General features: G+C 39.3%; 1 protein-coding gene across 25 annotated transcripts in view; it reads left to right on the top strand.

Moving 5' to 3' along the window:
- Positions 1 to 14,429, top strand: part of MCF2L2 (MCF.2 cell line derived transforming sequence-like 2) — a 250,868-nt gene that overhangs the window by 77,260 nt on the left and 159,179 nt on the right. For all 25 annotated transcript variants that reach the window (XR_014824428.1, XR_014824429.1, XR_014824430.1 and 22 more), the window contains 2 exons: positions 3,348 to 3,438; positions 6,059 to 6,178. Coding sequence is in view for 14 of the 25 variants with exons in the window: in XM_084990475.1 (XP_084846601.1) it covers positions 3,348 to 3,438; positions 6,059 to 6,178 (211 nt within the window). In the remaining 11 variants the exon portion in view is untranslated. The remainder of the gene's footprint in view (positions 1 to 3,347; positions 3,439 to 6,058; positions 6,179 to 14,429) is intronic.

Here is a 14,429-nt window from a genome sequence, read left to right as displayed (position 1 = left end):
AGTATTTTATTCTTTTTGATATGACAGTAAATGGGATTGTTTCCCTAGTTTCTCTTTCTGATCTTTCATTGTTTGTTTATAAAAATACAGTTGATTTCTGTGTGTTAATTTTGTATCCTGAGACTTTGCCAAATTCATTGATGAGCTCTAACAGTTTTCTGGTAGTGTCTTTAGGATTTTCTAGGTATAGTATCTTTATTGGAGAAGCTAAGATTTTCTCCTTATCTTTAATTTTCAGCTATTTGGCTCTAGATTAGTATGTATGTATGTATGTATGTATTTTGCTTTTTAGGGCTGCACGCATGGCATATGGAAGTTCCCAGGCTCGAGGTCATATCAGAGCTACAGCTGCCAGGCTTTGCCACAGCCACAGTAACATGGGGTCTGCGCCAAGTCTGTAACCTACACTACAGCTCACGGCATTGCCAGATCCTTAATTCACTGAACAAGGCCAGGGGTCAAACCTGCATCCTCATGGATATTAGTCAGGTTCTTTAAGCACTGAGCCATGAAGGGAACTCTGAGTTTCTCTTTATATTTATCCTGCTTGGTATTGGAAGAGCTACTTGAGTCTGAGTTGATGTCTTTGATTAGATATGGAAAATTCTTCCCTAGTTTTTAAAGTATTTTTTCCATAAAATACTCTCTCTCATCTTCTTCTGGGACTTCTGTTCATAATCTAAAATCTCATTTGCATGCACTTGTAATAGTTTCATCGAAGTATAGTTTATTTACAATGTTGTGATAACTAATGCTCTACAACAGAGTGATTTAGTTATTCATATACACACATCCATTCTTTTCCAAATTCTTTTCTCATATAGATTATCACAGAATATTGGGTAGATTTCCCTGTGCTATACAGCAGTTCCCTGTTGGGCAATCATTCCCTATACCACAGTTTTTTTCCATTTTCCCCTTGTTTCAGTTTTAATATTTTTAAATAATCTGTTTTCACTTCCCCAGATTCCATCTTCTGCTACGTTCAATCTGTTGTTAAATAAATTCAATGAGTTTTAATTTCAAACGTTAGTATTTTGTAATTCTAGAAGATTCATTTGACTCTTTATTATGGATTCTGATTCTCTGTGGAAATAATGCATATTTTAATCCCTTTTGTCTACCCTTTTCTCCAGTATATTGATCATAGTTATTTTGAAGTTTTTGTCTGCCAAAAATAGAAACATCTTTGAGACTGTGTCTGTTAACTGTTTTGTCTCTCTCTCTTTTTTTTTTTTTTTTTTTTGTCTTTTTGCCATTTCTTGGGCTGCTCCCGCAGCATATGGAGGTTCCCAGGCTAAGGGTCCAATTGGAGCTGTGGCCACCAGCCTACTCCAAAGCCACAGCAACGCGGGATCCAAGCCATGTTTGCAACCTACACCACAGCTCACGGCAACACCAGATCCTTAACCCACTGAGCAAGGCCAGGGATCGAATCCGCAACGTCATGGTTCCTAGTCAGATTCGTTAACCACTGAGCCACGACAGGAACTCCTGTTTTGTCTCTTAATTACTGATTATTTTTCTACTTCATGGCATTTCTTTTTTCTTCTCTTTCTTTCTCTTTTTTTTATGGCCATACCTGCAGCATATGGAAGCTCCCAGGACAGGGGTTGAATCAGAGCTGCAGCTGCCAGCCTACTCCACACCCACTGCAACGTGGGATCCCAGCTGCATCTGTTACCTACACAGATGTGGCTCATGGCAACACCAGATCCTTAATTCACTGAGCAAGGCCAAGGATCAAACCCACATCCTCTTGGATACTAGTTAGGTTCTTAATCTGCTAAGCCACAATGGAAATTCCTTCATGGCATTTCTGTTAATTTTTAATTTTATGCTAAATATTGTAGATGATATGTTGTTGAGACTTATATACTTACAAACCATACTCGAGTTTTAATCTGACAGTCAAAGTACTGCTGTATCACCTTGATCTTATTTAAGCTTGGTTTTAGTTTTTCTTAAGGCAAGTTTATTTCTATTTTGTCCTTATGCTTAGAGTGTACCCTTAACCCTATGAAAACTTCCTTGGTGTTTTATTTATCCTAGCATATGGCCTTTTTAGAATACTCAGGGTGTTCATCAAAGTCTATCTATTCTGGTTGGGCCCAAACACCAGTTGTCTCTCCCATTACTGGATTGGCCTAGTAATGCTTATTTCAGATTAGCTACTTATCTTTTCTTATTGAGTTTGCTTAGACCTTGTACCTTATTTGCATTTTTTTAAGGCAAAGTTCACCTTTTACCCAATATTAGAGAATTAGCAAAAGTTTACTGTAGGCCAACTACTTTTCATGACCTTGATCTCTTGTAATCTTCATGACAAGCACATAAGTAATCATCATAATAGTAGTACTTACACAGTATTACCAAGTGCCAAGACATTATCCTGAGTGTTTTATACATCTGTGCTATACATACTTACCTAATCCTCACATCAGTCCTACAGCTAGTTACTATTACTATTCCTACATTACAAAAGAGGAGTCTGAGAAACCATACAGGTTAAGTCACTTCCCCTGCCCTCAAACATACAATATATGAATGATAGAATTCATGTTTCAAATGTAGGCAGTCTGGCTCCAGAATCTGTGCTCCCATTCATTTCACTCTTGGTGGTATTGTTCTCATCTTACAGATAAGGAAATTAGGCGATCACCGCAAGGCTCAGTGCTAGTAAGTGGCTTTATAAGGATTTGAACCAGGTTCCAAAGCTCTTGCTCTCTCCTCCCATTGTTTCCCCCAAAGAAAAAGAAGAAAAATATTTTCCCTTTTAGGATTTTAGTTTTAAAAAATTTTGTGGCGACTTAAGAGGGGACCAAACAGCTTTTTTTGTTGTTCCTAATGAAGGCGATACCTTCTTGTGCCATGGTTTTCTGGCCATTCATGGCGAGGCACTAGAAAGGAGTTGTTTTTCCCATCAACGTGTGTCATTACTGAACACCTCTGGGGCTGCCTCCTATGGAAGGATGCTGATGGCTCCATGCATGTCAGTCTTGGGAGTGGAAAGATGGCAGAGCTCAACCTCAAGGTTCTCTGCTTACCCTGGGGCATGTGGTGCTCCAGTGACATGAGTACTCATGCTTGTTGGATATTTCATACATTTGCCATCCAGAAACAGAGCCCATGAGAGGGTTTGAGACACCAGGTATTTCTGCTTCAAGGAAAGGAAGCTGGTTCCCTTGTTGGGAGAGCCAATCAGACCCGCTTCTCCCCTCATGCTGTGCATGGTGTTTGCACATCGAGCCTGGAGTAACACAGAGGTAGTAGAATTGATAAGCTCAGGGAGCCATACCATACCCATGTGTTTCACTGTCTCTGACACCGACCATCCTTTTTTGCAGTGTGGAGGCTGCCAGCATCGGATTCGTCATCATTATCGACAGACGAAGGGACAAATGGAGCTCCGTTAAAGCATCCTTGACACGAATAGCTGTAAATTTTTTTAAAATTTATTTTTATTTTTATTTTTTGTCTTTTTTGTCTTTTCTAGGGCCTCACCCACAGCATATGGAGGTTCCCAGGCTAGGGGTCTAATCAGAGCTATAGCTGCCAGCCTATGCCACAGCCATAGCACGGTGGGATCTGAGCTGCATCTGCGACCTACACCACAGCTCACGACAATGCTGGATCCACAACCCACTGATCCAGGCCAGATATCTAACCTGCAACCTCATGGTTCCTAGCCGGATTTGTTAACCCTCGAGTCACGACGGGAACTCCCAAATAGCTGTAAATATTTTTTGTGCTATTATTATAAAGGTAATTTAAATGGTCTAACTATTTCACATCAGAGTCACAGGGAAATATCAGTTATTTTATGCCAAATTTTGACAATGTCTTTGTAGCAGAGGCTGTTGTGTCATGTCCATATCCACCTGAAGGTCACTTGCAGATGATTCCTAAGAGTGTCAAAGGCTTCCTAAGTCTCTCTACCGTTTTGACCAGTCTGGTCACTGGAGAGGAGCAGGTAGGGAGGGCTGGGAAGTTAATGCTCCAGGAGTGACCTGCAACTACTGAGCTGTGGGAGTTAGTGGAAACATACCCCAGCTTCTGTGTCACTCAGTGGGACGGTTTTGAGGTACGTTCTATACACTATCTCAGAGGTCCCAGCCCTTCTTGCTCACAGCAGTCCCACTTAATGAGCCATCATTGTCTCACCAGTACCCCCACACTCCCTGTGTTTCCTGGAATCATCTCCTCACATAAACTCTTTAGACCCAAGTACTCATCGTAGGGCTTGCTTTGGGGGACCATGCAATTTAAGACAATCTTCATTCCAGTATTCAAAATTATGTTTTTTCAAGTTAGAAAGACACTGGCCAAAACTAGAAAAATGATATGATATGTTCTTGTTTTTGGCGTTAAATTGCACAACCTTGGATGGGTTTCTTTTTCCATCTTATTAGTCTGACTTTGATCCCTAGTTGTTGCCTTCCAGCAAGTACGTGCATCCTATCTCTGTAGGGACCTCAGACCAGGGCAATCAGCCACGTGGGCAGGCTGAGACACTCGGGGCCTGCCACACTAGCATTTCCACCAGAGCATGGCTTACTGGGGCAGCTGGGAGTGGCTGAAGAGGATGGGATATGGTAGGATGGTAATATAGAGGCTGGGAGAGGCTCAGCTGGGAGAGGGCTGTTTGGAGCCTCAGTATGCCTACTCAGCAGAAGCAGTCACACATACAGGCCTGGACATGTACAGAGTCTCTCTCAGATCCCTTTGGGGCCTCATCCAGATACACAGAGAGTGTCTCAGTACCTTTGTCCCATCATGAAATAACATAATGCAAGGGTCTTCTGTTTGGGAGTTTGCATTTCAAAGATGAGGAAAAGGAACATTCCCTTCTCCCTGAGCATGGATTGTTTTGTTCTTTTGGCTTGGTTTTGATCATAGTGTTTATTTGGGGGATAACTATGATGATGGTTGATGCCCTGAGGATTTAGGCAGTTGACAGTGCCCGTGACTATTCCAGAGGTCTGGCCTCTAGAGCACTCTGGTTTCCCAGGGGTCATAGACGATACTTGAATCATCTAATACTTGAGTCTAATTCATCCAAGAATTGCATAGATCACGTTTATATATAAAAGATGCAATAGTGCAGGGATCTAAAAACCTGACTACTTATCAGAATGTTTTCATGTGCTTGTCAAAAATAGATATCTAGACTTTATCTCAATCCTAATGAATGAGAATATTCCATGGGAAAGACTAGGCTGTTTTTCACCAAGCACCTCAGGAGGTTGTTCTTGGAAACCGCTGGAAGAATGGAAAGCAATGAGCAATGGGAGACTTGGATTCCCAATTTTGCCACGAAGTTGTTACATGAATCTGTTATTTCATTTCTCAGGACTTTACCTCAAGATGAGGGCAACGCTTCTTGAAAGCAAGTTAGCAACAATATGCATTAAGAACCCTTAAAATACTAAATCTCTGACTCAGTAATTCTTCTAGGAAGCTATTTTCCAAAATGTGGATAAAAATTTCATTGTTATTTATAATAGTAAAAATATAGAAGAGCCTAAATCGCTAACAATAAAGGATTAGTTGAATAAATTTTACACCCATCAAAATATTTCCAAAGAATTTTTGATAAGAGGAATAAAAACCAATGATATAATATTAAGTAAAAAGGCAGGTTGCAAGACATTTCTGTGGTATGACTTTAATCTATAATAAAGATATTTAAGCAGAGAAAGTAGCCCATATGTAATTAGATATATATATATATATTTTTTTGTAATTAGATTTTTAAAGAATGGCTATGAAATCATGGGTGTTTTTCTCATTCTAATGTGTACTATTATTTTCTTAATTTTTCTGTAAAGTATAAATTATTTTTTCAATCAGAAAAACTTTTTGTTTGATTGGTTTGGTTTTAAGGAGGGATTTGGATTATGTGACCAGTAAGATCTCTATCAGCTCTGAAATCTTGTGAAATATATTCTATTTCTTTGGCATCCATGGTGTCCCCTTTAACTTTGTCATCTGTAATCTTGGGTAAGAGGAGACAATGGATGTGGCACTTGCCTGATATCTTTTATGATCTTTCCAGGTAGCATTTCCAGGAAACCTGCAGCTCATATTCATTCTTCGTCCATCTCGATTTATCCAGAGGACATTCACTGACATTGGCATTAAATACTATCGAGATGAATTTAAAATGAAAGTGCCGGTAAGTGTGACCTTTCATCTTATCTGCATTTGTTTAGGGCATGGGGGGAAGATGGCATGTGAGCCATTACCTTTTAAGGAAGATAATTCTCCTTAGGCAGGGGAGAGGAGGGCATTCTGGGCAGAGGGAGTGGCATGTATCAGGACATGGAATCAGGAAGTACTCATTTTATGGGAAGTCCCTGAGGAAGCGTCATTCTTGGGGAAGTACATACAGGATAATCTTTTGGGAGAAAAGATAAGAAATATGGAATGGATCTTAAGTGTGAAGATAAAGGGTCTGGATTTTATTCAGTAGGTAATGGGGATCCAGTGAAGGTTTTTGAGTTGGGGAGTTTTTACTTGGGTAAAGGAATACTGAAGGAGTTCCCTGGTGGCTCCATGAGTTAAGGATCTGACATTGTCACTGCTGTGGTGCAGCTTCAGTCCCTGGCCCAGGAACTTTCTGCCTGCTGCCAGTGAAGGAAAAAAAAAAGGGGGGTGTGCTGGAGTTACACAAGTCTAGTGGTATTATATAAAATGTGGAGTCCTTGGAATTCCCACTGTGGCTCAGTGCTGGGTTGAGGATCCAACATTTGTTGGTTAAGGACCTAACATTGTCTCTGTGAGGATGTAGTTCGATCTCTGGCCTCACTCAGTGGGTTAAGGATCTGGGGTTGCTGCAATCTGCAGCTTAGGTCACGGATGCATCTCAGATCCAGTGTTTTTGTGGCTGTGGCATAGGCCTTCAGCTGCAGCTCCAGTTTGACCCCTGACCTGGAAGTTTCCATATGCCCCAGGTGTGACTATAAAAAGGAAAACAAAAGTTGGTGTCCAAGGTTGTAGAAAGAGGTTGAAAAAGAAAGAGAAATTGCAATTAGTATTGGTAAAGAAAAATAAGGATGTAAAATATGGGAGTGACAAATATAGGCACATGTAAGTAAAAATTAAAACCAACATTGTAATACTCATAAAAAGTACAAATTAATATGATAGGATTAAAAGTTTTACCTGTAACTGGCAGAGATGTGGGGCAAACAGGCACTTTCATACTTTTTTAATGGGAATGAAATAATTTTTGTATTGGTTTCCAATATAAAACACTAATAGACAATATTTGATAAAAAATTAGGAGTTCCCGTCGTGGTGCAGTGGTTAACGAATCCGACTAGGAACCATGAGGTTGCGGGTTCGGTCCCTGCCCTTGCTCAGTGGGTTAAGGATCCGGCTTTGCCGTGAGCTGTGGTGTAGGTTGCAGACGCGGCTCGGATCCCGCGTTGCTGTGGCTCTGGCGTAGGCCGGTGGCTACAGCTCCGATTCAACCCCTAGCCTGGGAACCTCCATATGCCGCGGGAGCGGCCCAAGAAATAGCAACAACAACAACAACAACAAAAAGACAAAAAAGACAAAAAAAAAAATAAAAAAAATTAAAATGTATACACTCTTTGACCTACCTATGAAAGTTATTCTACAAATAACTCATACTTGTACACAAAGCTGAATATGTAATTATATTCATTACCAAATTGTAATAATAAATGATTAGAAAAAACTTAATGCCCAACAATGGGGGTTGGTTAAATAAATTGTAGTCCACCAAATCAATTAAATAATTTGCAGCCATCAAAAGTGATGAGATATGGTTCAACCGCAGTGAAATCAGTTGGTAGTTTCTTATAGAGTTAAATATACACCTGCCCCGTGCCCCACCCAAGAGGAATGAAGACACCTATCTACAGAAGGTATGAACAAGAATATCCAATAATAAATGAATAAATTGTGGCATATTCATATAAAAGAATAACTCTAAGCAATAAAAAGAAGTGAAGTATTGAACTTGTAACAACATGGATACATCTCAAAAATATTCTCTTGAGGAATTCCCATTGTGGCACATTGGAAACGAATCCGACTAGGAACCATGAGGTTCTGGGTTCGATCCCTGGCCTTGCTCAGTGGGTTAAGGATCGGCATTGCCATGAGCTGTGGTGTAGGTCACAGATGCGGCTCAGATCTGTGGCTCTGGAATAGGCCAGCAGCTGTAGCTCCAATTAGACCCCTAGCCTGGGAACCTCCATGTGCCATGGATGTGGCCCTAAAAAGACAAAAGACCAACAAACAAAAAAAACACTGTGCATTTTACTTGTGTAAATTGTATCTCAATTAAAAAGTGAAAAACAAAAATAAGATACATCTAAAGTGGCATAGAAAAGTATGTGATATCTTTTATTTTATTTTTTGAGTCGGAAATGATTTTCAACTCAGAAAATTTCTAGTACAAAGAACATGCCCTTTACCCATATTTATTCACCTATCGTTAACATTTTATCCCCATTTGCTTTACTATTTATTTATTATTTGCTCCTCAATGTACATTATACATCTCCGTAGATTCATACATCTTTTTCTCTATGCATATTTATCTCTCTATATATGAATATGTATGTATATATAGAAATACATGTATTATACCTATACATAGTAAGTACGCTCTGTGTATATTTATGTATAGTGATGCAGGCTATGATCAGATAGTGCATTTAATTATCTGTTTAGTATCCTTTAATCTGAAACCTTTCCACAGCCTTTCTTTGTCTTTTATGACATCAGCATTTTTGAATAATACAGCCTCTTAAAAAAGTAAAGCATACCTCATTTGGGGCTTGTGTGGTGGTTTCTCAGAACTTGATTTGGGTTATGCATTTCCAGCTGGAAAACCACTTGATTGATGTCATGGCTTTCTCAGGGTATCTCATGTGGAGACATGCAGGGTTCATCTGCCCCTCACTAGTGATGTTAATTTTGACTCCTTGGTCAAAGCTTTGTCCAATATCTCAAATGTATGATGTTTTGCCTTGCAACTAATATAGAATCTTTGGAGAGACCCTTTAAAATCATACAAACAAAGAACCCTGCTCCTCAAAAATTGTCTCTTTATATTTAATATCCATTGATGATTCTTGCCTGAAACAACCTTTATTATATCAATTGCAAATGATTTTTCAACTCCAATACTCTCAGTATTTACTAATCAGGAGTTGGTATTCTCCTGAAACGTAGAGCTTTCCCTTACCACCTATTTATTTTCCTGTTATCATTATGGATTCTTATTTTTTCCAATGGCTTATAATTCATTACAGTTCTTAATTATTTTGGTACTCAGATTGTCCCAGATTTGGCTAGTAGGAGCCCCTTCAAACTGGCTCCTGTGTCCTTGTGACATGCTCCCATCGTTTTTTTTTTTTTTTTTTTTTTTTTAGTGCTTCCTTACTTTCTGACCTAATATTATGTTCCAAACTCTTCTCATGTATACCCCGATCCAGCCTGGTAATTAGCCATTCCTCTGATGAGCCCTGGTTCCTTTCAGTGGTAAATCAGACCAAGATCTGGATGCTAGATATGCTCTTACTATTCAGGTGTCTTTATTGCCAGGCCCTTTCAGCAGAGTCTGAGCATATATGAACATATATGCACATATACATGTCCTTATTTATAATTGTGTATACATATATACATTTGTAAATTATATAAATATGTGTATTTATTATAGAAATTATAACATTCACATTGATACCTTAAATTTTAGACCATCTATGATATTTTTTTTCTTTTTTTTTTAATGGCTACACCTGCGGCATATGGAAGTTCTGGGATTGAATCACCAGGGGTTGAATTCAAGCTGCTGCTGCAGCAACATAAAATCTGACCTGCATCTTCAACCTTTCCTGCAGCTTGTGGCAATGACAGATCCTTAACCCACTGGGTGAAGCCACATTCACACAGAGACAGTGTGAGGTCCTTAACCCACTGAGCCACAGTGGGAACTCCCGTCTATGATATATTTTTAAGTTGGGGTAAAAGCAAGAGGAAATAGTATATATAGGGGAGTTCCCGTTGTGGCGCAGTGGTTAACGAATCCAACTAGGAACCATGAGGTTGCGGGTTCAATCCCTGGCCTTGCTCAGTGGGTTGACGATCCGGCGTTGCTGTGAGCTGTGGTGTAGGTTGCAGACGCGGCTCGGATCCCGCGTTGCTGTGGCTCTGGCATAGGCTGGTGGCTACAGCTCCGATTCAACCCCTAGCCTGGGAACCTCCATATGCCGCGGGAGCGGCCCAAGAAATAGCAACAACAACAACAACAAAAGACAAAAGACAAAAAAAAAAAAAAAAAAAAAAAAGAAAAAAAAAGAAATAGTATATATAGTATGTTCTCATTTGAATAAAATAGGAGGGGCATAAATATGATTGTATATGCTTAGATCATCTTAGGAAGGATATAAGATATATAAGGAACTTTTTGAAGTGGTTGCTTCCTGGATGTAGTGCTGGAGACCTTCGGGGAGGGGTGAGAGGAAGGCTATTTTTCTATTTAGATAAACTCTTTTTCTGTTTGAATTTATTACCACCTACCCATATTGTCTGTTCAAAACAAACAAAACCCTCCACTTTAATCGAAACTGCTCTGAGAAAATTTTTAGCTCATCTCAGTGAAAAGTAACTATCTCAGACAAGAGATTTTTTTCTCATTTTCCTCTTTTCCACTCTTATTTTCCCTCTTTTGGTTCCATTTTATATTAATTTATCAAATTTCTTAGGGAGTTCCCGTCGTGGCGCAGTGGTTAACGAATCCGACTAGGAACCATGAGGTCGCGGGTTCGGTCCCTGCCCTTGCTCAGTGGGTTAAGGATCCGGCTTTGCCGTGAGCTGTGGTGTAGGTTGCAGACGCGGCTCGGATCCCGAGTTGCTGTGGCTCTGGCGTAGGCCGGTGGCTACAGCTCCGATTCGACCCCTAGCCTGGGAACCTCCATATGCCGCGGGAGCGGCCCAAGAAATAGCAACAACAACAACAGCAACAACAAAAAAAGACAAAAAAAAAAAAAATTTCTTAAAATATTCTTTCCTATACTTTGAGTATTAACCATACGCAAAACGAATTTCCCATTCTGTTGTAGACAATTATTTTTAAATATTTGAGTGCTTAAGGGAAGTGCAAGCCATGAGTTTTTTGTTTTGTTTTCCTGAATTAAGTGATAATTAAAATTGGAGAAAATAATGACTTACATGAAGTTAATACCTTGCCATAATCCTCAGAACCTTTTTCGCCTTCAAAAATAAGGACTAGTCAATTGCTTCTTGTAACTCAGGTTTGGAGTTTGAACTGAGCATTTGACCAAATGTCATACATCTTTCCCTGGTTGTGTATAAATACACCTCTGGAAGTGATAATATGTATATAGGCATGTATGTGGATTATGCCCTGCTTTTCATGTGGTACATCTACACTAAGGAGAGAATGTCTGTTTGACCTTGGTGCTATGTCGTTAACTACTTCACTTTGTAGTAGCGCATGTTGATTTATTACCCTATATGCTTTTTTTTTTTTTTCAATGGCTTCACCCACAGCATATGGAAGTTCCTAGGCTAGGAGTCGAATTGGAGCTATAGCTGACAGCCACAGCCACAGCAACACCAGATCCGAGCTGCATCTGCCACCTACACTGCGGCTCATGGCAATGCCGACTCCTTTAATCTACTGAGCAAGGCCAGGGATCGAACCCACATTCTCATGGATACTAGTCGAGTCTTAACCTGCTGAGCCACAATGAACGGGGAACTCCCCTAGCCATGTACTTTTCATTTTAAACTAAACTGAACTTCTTAAAAGTTCTCAGTCACCCAAAATATGGCACATATAATAGGACATGTTTTGATGCAAAAAGCTTGCCCTGTAGGCTAGCATTTTACCTTACAGAGAAGCCCGAACTTCCCTCATGCTGTGATGCACCACAGAATTCAGAGTCCTAGGTTACCAAGCTTGATGTAATCAAACTCCAATGTATGTATTTTGCCTGTTTGTTTTTTCTTTTATTGAGACATAACTGACATACAGCGCTGTATAAGTTTAAGGTGTACAGCGTAATGATTTAATTACATGTATCATAAAGTGATTATCACAAGTTTAGTGAACATTTATCATCTCAAACAGATAACAAAATGATTTTTTTTTCTCATGGTGAGAACTCTTAGGATTCACTCTTTTTTATTTATTTATTTTTATTTATTTTCTATTTTTTGGCTGATACCAGTTGCATGGCACCTTGCCCTGGGATGATCTAGGGCAGGAGAAATGTTGACTTGCTGTGTAAGAGTTAGTTAAGAAACTAGTTGGGTGATATGGGCTTGGGCTTGGGTAGTTTTCAAATGACAAACGTGTTCCCTCCAGTCCTTTTTTTAATCTCTAAAAATTAGCTAGCCTCTCCCCAGTTGGTAAGGTCGTATGTGCCAGATCATCAAAAATACAGAAAGTAATATAATGTAGTTAATATAATTGGACCTGTGATGAGAGGATGCAAAATAGGCAAATACATAATCTAAGGCAGAAGAACTATTTTTTTTTCAGAAGAACTATTTTAAGGCAAAGTTTATATGCTCCATGTATCCTGTGTTTTGTGAGTGAAATTATTATGCTTTCCTTCTTTTTTATATAGAACTTAACTTTGTTTCCCCTCTTGATCCTGTAAAGATTAAAAGAGGAAGAAGGTTTTATGGTAAAACTGCCTCTCCTTTTTTTTTTTTTTTTTTTTTTCATTTACATGCAGTGAAATATATTCTTTTTGGTGTATGATTGGATGCATTTTGACAATTGCATGGTTTATTTAACTACCACCGTAGTAAAGATACAGTATGGTTCCATCACTCCCCCAAATCTCCTGGTGCTGTCCCTTTGTAGTCAGCTCTTCTCCTGGCCCTAACGTCAGGCAGCCACTGATCTGGTCCCCATCCCTATAGTTTTGCCTTTTCCAGAGAGTGTCTTTTGAGTCTGACTTCTGTCATTTAGCACTAAACATTTGGACTTCATCCATGTAATCATTAGTTCTTTCCCTTTATTGTTGAATATTATTCCACATTATAGATTACCACAATTTATTTATCCATTCACCAGGGAAGGACATTTGAGTCGTTTGAGGTTTTTAGCAGTCAAGAATAAAGTTGCTATAGACATTCTCACACAAGTTTTTTTTGCTGGGCCATATGGTAAGTATAATGTGTAACTTTATAGGACACTGCCAAACTGTTGTGCAGAGTGGCTCTACTATCTTGTATTCCCACGAGCAATGTAGGAGAATTCCGCTTGCTCTATATTTTTGCCACTCTGGATATGGACTCTTTTTTTCTTTCTTTTTTTTTTTTTTTTTAAGCCATTCTAGTAGGTGCATTGTGGTACGTCACTGTGCTCTTTTTTTTTTTTTTCTCCTCACTGTGGTTTTAATTTGCAGAATTTGCAGTTCCCTAATCAACTAATGGTAAGGAACTGCTTTTCATGTACTTATTTTCCATGTGCATATCACCTTTGATGAAGCATTTATTCAAATATTTGCCCCTTTTTAATAGTTTCTTATTGTTGAGTTTGAGTTGATATATATTTTTCGTATATTCTGGATATAAACCCATTGTCAGATAGGTGATTTGCAAATATTTTCTTTCAGTTTCTGAGTTGTCTTTTCATTCTTCTAACAGTGTCTTTTGGAGAGTACATGTTTTCCATTTGGATGAAATCCAATTTATGAGTTTTTCTTTGATAGGTTGTGCTTTTTGTGTTGTATCTTAAAACTATGCCTAACACAAAAATTTCCTCCTAAGATTTTTCTCTTAGAAGAAGAAGATTTTTCTTCTTCAAGTTTTATATTTTATATTTAGATCTGTGATTCATTTTAAGTTAATTTTTAAATATTTCTTTTTTTTTTTTTTTGTCTTTTTGCCATTTCTTGGGCCGCTTTCACGGCATATGGAGTTTCCCAGGCTAGGGGTCAAATCGGAGCTGTAGCCACAAGCCTACACCAGAGTCACAGCAACGCAGGATCCCAGCTGCATCTGCAACCTACACCACAGCTCACGGCAACACCGGATTGTTAACCCACTGAGCAAGGTGGGGGATCGAACCCGCAACCTCATGGTTCCTCATCAGATTCGTTAACCACTGTGCCACGACGGGAACTCCTCATTTTGAGTTAATTTTTGAGTAAGATGTAAGGGCAAGAATCCTTTTTTGCATGCGGATGTGCAGTTGTTCCGGCACCATTCATTGAACATGGAATTAATTCTCCATTGGATTAATTTTGTACCTTCATCAAAAGTCATATTTAGTGTTTGCTAGGATTCACGGATGGTGGGAATGGGGACAGGTGTAAAGGGTAACATGGAGTTCCCTGGTGGCACAGAGGTAGAAAGATCTGGTGTTGTCATTGCTGTGGCCTAGGTTGCAGCTGTGGCAC

This window comes from Sus scrofa, chromosome 13 (assembly GCF_054392235.1).
Source record: "Sus scrofa isolate SSC_HxYL_T2T_F1_AM1 chromosome 13, Sscrofa_HxYL_maternal_Yorkshire_Landrace_v2.0, whole genome shotgun sequence".
In the NCBI taxonomy this organism is placed as follows: Eukaryota; Metazoa; Chordata; class Mammalia; order Artiodactyla; family Suidae; genus Sus; species Sus scrofa.
Note: the sequence above shows the minus strand (reverse complement) of the source record. Positions and strands in the feature narration are given on the sequence as shown.